The sequence below is a fragment of the Curcuma longa genome, chromosome 14 (genome assembly GCF_044706935.1).
Source record: "Curcuma longa cultivar G26 ecotype Majalengka, Jawa Barat chromosome 14, ITB_CL_G26_1.1, whole genome shotgun sequence".
Taxonomy (NCBI): Eukaryota; Viridiplantae; Streptophyta; class Magnoliopsida; order Zingiberales; family Zingiberaceae; genus Curcuma; species Curcuma longa.
The window spans coordinates 11,100,576-11,109,791 of NC_133874.1; the positions used below are offsets into that span (position 1 = coordinate 11,100,576).

Here is a 9,216-nt window from a genome sequence, read left to right on the forward strand (position 1 = left end):
TTCTTTATAATAAACCTTGGAATTGCTCAGTTGCTTATGTTTGTGATGTTGGGTTTGATGAATACATTTTTGCTTCTTTCACTTTTGATATTGTAGTAGTTATTTTGATTATGTAAGACGGTTGTATTTTGGACGATGATTTATTGTGGACAATTATGCCTTTTGTACGTTGGGATGAAAGAAAAATATTCATCATATTGTATTTTTTTTAAAATAAAATGGTTTTGTCTATGACTCTATATGATTACTTTTGTCTTTTACATATAAGGGTAAAATGAGAATTTTGACTGATTCTCATTCCATAATTTAAGCCAAATTAAACATCATTAATGGGAATAATACTCATTCTAGTATCTATACCAAGCACTAAAAATCCGATAATCATTCCCATTATCATTAACCCCTTAATTAAAATCATTACCATTCCCATTATCAAATGTATACCAAGCGTCCCTAGAAGATTTTGGAAAGAGACAACCTAATACGATGCAGAGTGATTAGGAGAATGGAGGAGTTGTCACGTGTCTGAGTTGCAACTGAGGGAAAATAGAAATTTAGAGAGAAGGAAAAAAAAGTGTTATGGTTGTTCTAGAAAGAAGAGTAAAAAAAGAGAAAATATTATTTTTTATTATTAAATCTATATATAAATTAATTTTAAAGATTTAACAATAATTAAGATATACAATAATTAAAGTATAATTATTAGGACCAAAGTCAAAAGTATCTTTTTATTAAAATTTTTATTTTCATTTATTATCAAAACAATACTTCATTATGTCTAAGTTTATTTTTATTTTAAAAAATATTTTTATTTTCAATGATATTATAACAACTATAAGAACACAACTATTTTACAATTATAATAGTTTACAATCTCATAATTGCTACATAATTATAATTTTATAACTATTACAATTACAACAGTTACAATTTAATAACTACTACAACTACATAATAATTATAATTTCGTAACTATATCAATATGATATTGATTAATATTATTAGAAAAAATTATCAATATGATAATAACTATGATTTTAACTACTATGATATAATATTGATTAGTATGGATGAATGAAATATCCATATAATAACAATTATGAATTATAACTATTATAATATAATATTATTTGTATGGCTAATAATATCAAAAATAAAAATATTTTTGAAAATCAAAATATTGAGGTGAGATATAATATTATTTTGATAATAAATAAAAAGTATTTTTTTTAACGATGATACAGGTGTTCTTTTAATTTTTACCCTAATTATTATAAGTATAACAATGGAAAGCAATTTATTGAAATTAATTTTATTTTGGCTCTTGGTATTATTCTTATTTATTCATCTTAATTGACCAAGCTTTTGTCGTTGCACAGGCATATTTTATTTTGTAAATAAATTCCACTTGGAATAAGTTGTGGCCTGTTCCATTTTTATTTTTATTTTTGTTTTTTATATTTATATTTATTAATTTTTATTTGGCACAGAGAGCAAAAGATTAGCCATCGTTACGAAGATTACAGGTGATTGTTGTTGGTCGCACGTTCAGTTGGGACTCACTGACCTCGCAGTACGTCGTGCTCCCCTCTCATGGTGTATCGCTTACGCGCAGAGAGCGACGAGGTAAACTCATTGGTGCTCTGGAGTGTGAAGGCCTAAAATGGCGGCAATTATTTAAGGGATCCACCAAACTCTTCGCCTCCCTTACTCCCTTTCTCTCCTCCTGGATCGGTTCGCTCTATTCAGAGATATTGATGCCGAATCCAGATTGTTATGGAAACGTAAAATAAGTGTTCCACGGCAACTGGCCAGCCTCATCCTTTGCACGTTGCTGCTGGTTTAATTCGGAAAGGAGGTCATCGGAACATGGAATCATGCTTCAGGAGATTAAGTTAGACGTCGCCCCACGTTTCTGCTTATGGGCTGCATCTACTCCAAAGGTACAGATCCAGATGAGCATATCAGAAGGCAGCGACCCAAGTCTTTGAACCGTCTTCTCTCCGTTTCCAAGAAAGATGAGGTTGTAGCTGCCATCCTCGATGTTGCGATCAATGGAAGCCGTGGCAGCACACCGAGGTATTACTCTAAGAGACACGACACCAGTTCTGCCGCCTTGCCTCTTTCACCGGAGGAAAGGGAGAAGAAAGTTGCGCCTTTGGCCGACAGAAGGAGGAGTGTCGGAGCACATCCGAGACGAGCTAATGCGGCTGCTGGGGCGAATGCAGATGGTTCGGAAGGTGTTGGTGTTTCCAATAAGATAGAAGACAGTGCTGGTATTGTTGATGTCCCCAATGGTTTTGCAAGAGAGCATGCTGCAGCAGGCTGGCCTTCTTGGTTAGCGTCTGTGGCAGGGGAAGCAGTAAAGGGATGGCTTCCTAGAAAAGCAAATTCCTTTGAAAAATTAAACAAGGTTTGACTTGCTTTTCTCTACTTCTCAATTCTAATATTTGATGATTATACACGTTAATATGTCGCATCTTGATTATGATACTGCAACATATTTCATTTTTTTTTTATATGCCAAAATCTTTGTGCACGTACTCAATTTCATTTTACTGCTTCCAGTCATTCATGGTAAATGGCTTACAAACAAGAAAAATTATACAATTGAATACGTTCTTGATTTCATAAATTCTAGTAAATCAAGTTACTTATCATGTTAGAAAAACAATTTGGATCTCTTGTCGAGATTGCTTAGATTCTTATTTACCTTATCGCAAGTGTATTAAGAGCCATATCATTACCTAGTTCCCATCTAAATCAGAGTGTATAAAATGGTGTTCAAAATGTTGATATGCTTGGTAATTTAATGTTGTTCTGTGAAGGCATGTTCTCGGGAAACTAAATAGTGTAATGTATCACAATTAAATGAGGCCTCAAAAATAAAATAAAATAAAAAGCTGGGATGAGGAGCCCTTTTAATCTTGGGAATTTGTTTAGTAATGACCTAGACGCACCTGGAGTTAATTCTCTAAATAGTGGTGCCTTCGAGCTAGCTCTGTGAGAAAACCTATTCTTATGGAAGCAAACCGAATCGTGAAGGCGGAAAAGAGATTAGTAAAGTGTAGCTATCTAATTGAATTATCAATGTGAATTATAATCCTTTTAATGTGAATTATAATTCTTTTAATACTGTTTTTCTCTCACATAACAAATTATTCAGATCTGATTGGTGAGGTATTTAGTATAATGAGATTTATGGATGCTTGACAGTTAACTTTTTCCATCTCAATTTTCCATCTTCATAAGATTCTTCTTTGAATGGATTAAAAAAGTAGTCATCTTTCGGAGAGAAAAATATGCTTTACTATCTTGTACGTTGTTATTTTGCATGTCCTTTGCATGCAATGTTATATATATCCTAGCGCAGTCACAGACTATATATGACATGTTATGACATGAAGACATTTAGGCACATCCATTTGTAATTCTTCGTTAAGAAGTTGACCTAGTGGATTGAATTATTGAGTTAGAGTTAGTGACATTACATAAATTTGACTGAGGAGAAACATCAGAGAGTATACTTGGTTGTGATTTTCTTTCTCATCAGTCTCCAAAACATGATATTTGCACTCTTTCAGATCCCTTGATCCCAAAATTACAACAGGGTAAAAAAGAACTTTACCTTTGCCCATTCTTTTTTGCACCATCATATGCAATTGAACCTACGTTTTTTGCAAAATTTATTTTCTAGTGATAGTTATAGATTTGTTAATTTGAATTCTACTATGCTAGATTGGGCAAGGAACTTATAGTACTGTCTATCGAGCTCGCGATCTTCTAACTGGTAAAATTGTGGCACTCAAGAAAGTGCGATTTGTTAATATGGATCCAGAAAGTGTCCGCTTTATGGCCAGGGAAATTCAAATTCTTCGTCGACTTGATCACCCAAATGTTATGAAACTAGAAGGTATAGTGACATCGCGGATGTCTTGCAATTTATATCTTGTATTTGAGTATATGGAGCATGATCTTACTGGACTTGCAGCAAGGCCAGATCTGAACTTCACTGAACCACAGGTACTCAACTTTCAGAATTATCTCATTGCTAAACTCCTTTGTAGTTCTCCTGCCTAGACTGTGCATCCTCAGTTCTTTGCAACAAATCAGGTCAAGTGTTATATGAAACAACTATTCGAGGGCCTTGCGCACTGCCATAGTTGTGGAGTTCTGCATCGTGATATTAAGGGTTCAAATCTATTAATTGACAATAATGGGATACTCAAAATAGCAGATTTTGGTCTGGCAACCTTCTTTAATTCTGATCCAAAACAGCAGTTGACAAGTCGTGTAGTTACCTTGTGGTATAGGCCTCCTGAGCTTTTGCTTGGTGCTACAGCATATGGAGTTGCTGTTGATTTGTGGAGTTCTGGTTGTATTCTTGCAGAATTACTTGCGGGGAAGCCAATTATGCCTGGTAGAACTGAGGTTTGTAATTTTCTGCAAGTCATTTAGCTAGAACAGTTAGATGAAGTTCAGTACTAATATGATACAAGATGAGATACCTTTGTAATCTTGCAAATGCCAAGTAAAATAAATATCTAAATAGTTATGCAACTGTCGACTAAAAAAAGATCCTTGTAGAGCTATATATTGATGGATTAACTCAATTCCATCAGATCACGTCATCCCTTGCTGACAGAAACAATGACTATGATCCTATCTCTCTTTTGAAGGAACCACTATTATGCAACTATTTGTTTTCAGTTCTATAGGAATGCTAGCATTAAACACCAACTTCTGTGCTGCATTGTTCTAACAATATCACCATCATCACCTTATGCAACTCTAGTTATACCATTTTCAACAATTCTTTAGAAGTAATTACTCTGTCCTCATGGCTATTCTTTTTATTGATCTTGAAGTTCTGTTGCCCTATGCACAGACATATGTTAGTCAATTTCACATGATGAAGAGTTTTTCTTGCTTCGTTTTCCTTTTGGGTTATCATCATCACTTGTCCCATAAAAATTTATTGAACTAACAATTCTTCAAATTTAGATAATTTAGTCAATTTTATGGGTGAAGCTTTTCTATTTGCTTTTATTTTGGAAGTTTGATTTTTTTTTCGAAACTATTTTGATTAAAAAGTAATTGTTACTGTCCTGTTTTGTGGTTGTATTGCTGTACCAATTGCTGCTGTTTTACGGATGCAGGTTCTATGTCTTTGTTTGTGTGTGTGTGTGTGAGTATCAATTACAACCATTAAGGTCCTTAACATTCAGTTATAGGCACCTTCATTTGCTGCTAATCTTTGCTGCTCTAATTTTGTTGAATTGGTTCATTGTAACTATTTTTAGGTGGAACAACTACACAAGATATTCAAGCTTTGTGGCTCCCCATCTGATGAGTATTGGAATAAATCAAAGCTTCAACATGCAACTGTTTTTAAACCCCGACGTCAATATAAGCGTTGCATTGCCGAGAACTTTAAGGATTTCTCACCTTCAGCTTTGGCTCTCCTGGAGATTCTACTGGCTATAGAACCTTCAAAACGAGGGACTTCTGCCTCAGCCCTTAAGAGTGAAGTAAGATTGATCCTTTTTCTCATAATCTGATTAGAAACATAATCATTTGAAGCGTAATATTCGTTTGGCAGATCTTATATGCATAATCCCTTGATTAAGTTTCCTGTCATGCACCTGCATAGATATCACAATTCACAAGTGAACGACATTTAATTTCATGCCTTTGCTGTAGATATAATCTTATGCAATTCTGCTAAATTAATTTGATCAGAAATTGTCATTTGTTTTTCTCAGACTTGTTATTTATGTTTCTAACAAGACTTTTTGTAGCTAAGGATTGAATGTGATCATTCTGTGTATTTGTACTAAAGCATGATTTTTCTAAGGATGAGATTCACTTTGTGGTCATTTCCCCAATTTCAAATGCCTTTATATGTTTCACCTATTGTTTTTTAAAAAAACACTCTCTTGCAGTTCTTTTTAACAAAGCCCTTTGCATGTGATCCTTCAAGCTTGCCTAAATATCCACCAAGCAAGGAGTATGATGCTAAACTCGCAGATGAGGCAAAGAGGTATTCAATCATACACTTTACTTGTAATAAATGGGCAATAACAATACGAGGTTTTGTTGGTGGCTCTATTTGTTAACCATGAGCATCTCTAGGCAAAGAGCAGAAGTTGCCCATGGACGAGTATCTGAATATGGCAAACCAAGGAAAGTTGCCACCAAGGCAATGCCAGTGCAAGAAGGAAATGTAGAAATGCAGGTACTTGTTTTGTTTATAGTGTGATTCTCAAAATTCCCCATTCTGAAGTTTAAAGGAATTCACACACCTTAAGAGAGTGCTTTTGATTGGCGAAAGAAAATTTGTAAAGGATAGCTATCCCAGAACAGTTTATTGAAACTGGCAGACATTTTTCCTGTTCTATTCAAAGTCATCAAATTACAATTAGCATTCATTTAAATCCATAGGCACCAACTTAATTAACAATCTCCACAGAGTCAGATGTGAGAAAGTGAATGCATCAAAACTCTCAAATCCTGAGCCTACTGCTCTACTCTGATGCATTTATGAGTTCAAATCATGGAAACCTCTTCTTAAATTTTGATGACTCGAGTAAAAGTTTCTTTCTCCCAGAATACAACAATTACAATTCTGTAATAGTAACATAGTTCATACATATATCTTCTCCAATTGATATTGCTACTCTTCTATCTGCTAGTCCTAGTGTAGAAACACTTGCTAAAATTTTGACATAGCATTCACTTGGTTTTTGTATAAATAGATCAAACCAAAAGCCCTAACTCCTGATAATGATTCAAAAAATTAGTGAAGTTAACAGACATCTCCCTCTGATTCTTTAGAAGCGTCCAGTGAAGGCAAATCCCAAAAGCATCAGTGAGAAGTATGATGCTCAAGATGACAGCGGATCGGGGTTCCCAATTGAACCTCCAGGAGGAACATCACGAATTGACTCATCTCATTCTGGAGTACTGCATCCAAATGCATTGGGAACTTCACACTGGAACATGGTAGATCACGAAGAGCTTGGGCGCATTCCTAGCTGTATGTACAGTTCAACGCGGGTGCCAAACGGTCCTAAGTTGAATACACAGAGATCATACTGGGCTAGGCCAGGAGCTGCAAACTTCCCTGATATCACCTGTTCTTTGGAAGCAAGAAGCAGTTCATATTCCAAATACAACAGGTTGGATCTAGCTGAGCCTTCGGAGAAACGTGGATTTGATAGGCCTGCCTCTGTCCATAAGAAAGTTGACACAATTGGAAGCAAGGATTCAGTCATGGTAAGCACTTCAATTACAAAATTTTGTAAAAACCTACTCAGAACCTTCCTATTTTATCCATATGCATTCTGTTGTTTTCTACAAGGTTTTGATGCAATGCTTTTCTGTTATAAGCAAAATAAGAGTTTGTACTTTCTTGGTTTGAGGTTGGGTTTAGAATTTTCTTCTCCCTCCCTCTGCCCCTTGTAATTTTTCACTCAAGTAATCCCAGGCTAAATTTACTTTTCTTGTTGTACCGTGTGCTATATCAATAAATTCAATTTGATTTGCAGGGTTACGGTACTCGAATACGAAGAATTCAATACTCAGGTCCATTGATAACACATGGAGGTAGCATTGAAGATGTGCTCAAAGAACATGAGAGGCAGATTCAGCAAACAGTTCGCAAAGCACGCAAGGACAAAGTAAAAAACTTTTGACTTCCCGCAATGCCCTTGCTCTTCTGCTGTATGAATTAATAACATGCAGGCAGAGGATCGACATCGCTTTAAAACAGAGGTACATCATGTAATTCGAATACAAGGTAAAATCAAAGAAATCAAGGATCATTCGTCATGGCATGTTACTTATAAACTTTCTTCCAATTGTACAATAGTGAGAAAGACTTGTTAGTTTTTGGACAACTAGACGTCGTCTTTCATTGGGTGTTCACTAGTGAAGAAGTTTACTAACCATAGATGGTTTTTGATAAATAACTAGAAGAATTTCGATTAATTCTTTCTAGTTGACCATTGTTTTCTTTGCAATACTCTTCTGGCCAATATTCATTAGAAATATAGCGCATCAGATCCTTGCTTTCTTCCCTGTACAACAAGGTGCCGCTTCTAACACCTTAGACCTTAGTAATAAGTGAAGGCACAAATCTAGTCACAATCTGTTTGATATTGATATTGATTTCAGAGATATAGTTAATGAAATGATCAAAGAACAAACTTCATAGTTACACGAGCCACAGAGTATTACATCTAAACAATTTTGTCATGCACGTAGAATAGATTGCATATATAGAGCACAAACATAATTACGCGGTGGCTCCAGGGTGCACTGGTGGCGGCGGGCAGGCCGGAGAAGGGAAGTGTAGCAGCGGCGGGGTGGGCACGGGCTCCGCGTAGCCGCAAAGACCGAAGAGGCAGCGAGAGCCCAACGGACAGCGATTGTCGCAGCTGCCGCAGTACGCTGGGTTCCACATGATGTCGACGCACAGGCCGTTGCAGCACCGCCACCGGAACGGGCATCGGATGCCACACAGGCCACAGTTGTCGGCGTCGGAGCCGACGTCGATGCACCGGTTGCTGCAGCACAGGCGGCGCTCCAAGGGTCGTTGCCTCTCGCAGCATATCCACGGCTGGAACCAGCAGCCCTGTCGCCTGGGCGCCGGAGGCCTTCCCCTGCGGAGCCACGGAGAGATGGGAGTGGAGTTGGCTGCAGTATCTCCTTCGGCGAAGGGCGTAACCAAGAAGAGTAGCAGGAGCGTGAGTTTCATTGGGCGGGATCGCGTCAATCATAGGAAGAGTTTCAGGTTATTAATCCCTTGGTTCCCACGCAAACTTATTAGCGTGGAAAATGGAGAAGCAGCATGATTTGGGGTGGAGTGTTCAAGTACGTTAAAAGACGAACGTTACACACTGAAAGTGGAACGTGGATCGTGCCTTCCTGCTAATGTGCAGTAATGTGATCTTATTATCCAACCAAACAAGTTGATTGGTGTTATGGGTCGGCAGGACCCGACTTGGAAAGTCAAGGTCTGATTTGAATAGATGGCACATCAGACTAAACGATGATTTGATCTCATGTCCTGACCCGATATCCAATTTCTAATTCCTGCTGGGACTCAAACTCCGTTCTAGAATTCGACTCCTATGCGGCAGTTCACTCAGTGCTTTAAATCCAGACTATTCTGCCAGTTTAGCCATTGCGGCTCTTTAGTCCGCTATCTCT

The 9,216-nt window shown here is 37.0% G+C and overlaps 1 protein-coding gene across 1 annotated transcript; it reads left to right on the forward strand.

Moving 5' to 3' along the window:
* The first annotated feature begins 1,921 nt into the window (after positions 1–1,921).
* Positions 1,922–7,697, forward strand: LOC141845581 (putative serine/threonine-protein kinase At1g54610). Its single transcript, XM_074733643.1, has 8 exons — positions 1,922–2,413; positions 3,739–4,023; positions 4,114–4,431; positions 5,304–5,531; positions 5,946–6,043; positions 6,136–6,238; positions 6,838–7,278; positions 7,551–7,697. The coding sequence occupies exons 1-8, from the start codon at positions 1,922–1,924 to the stop codon at positions 7,695–7,697; spliced, it is 2,112 nt and encodes a 703-aa protein (XP_074589744.1).
* The last annotated feature ends 1,519 nt before the right edge of the window (positions 7,698–9,216 follow it).

What these genes read in the sequence shown, in the direction of transcription:
- LOC141845581 (XM_074733643.1), top strand. Translation starts at nt 1,922, where the DNA reads ATGGGCTGCATCTACTCCAAAGGTACAGATCCAGATGAGCATATCAGA. An exon ending in TGAACTTCACTGAACCACAG is followed by an intron (nt 4,024 to 4,113) that starts GTACTCAACTTT and finishes GCAACAAATCAG; the next exon opens with GTCAAGTGTTATATGAAACA. An exon ending in TTATGCCTGGTAGAACTGAG is followed by an intron (nt 4,432 to 5,303) that starts GTTTGTAATTTT and finishes AACTATTTTTAG; the next exon opens with GTGGAACAACTACACAAGAT.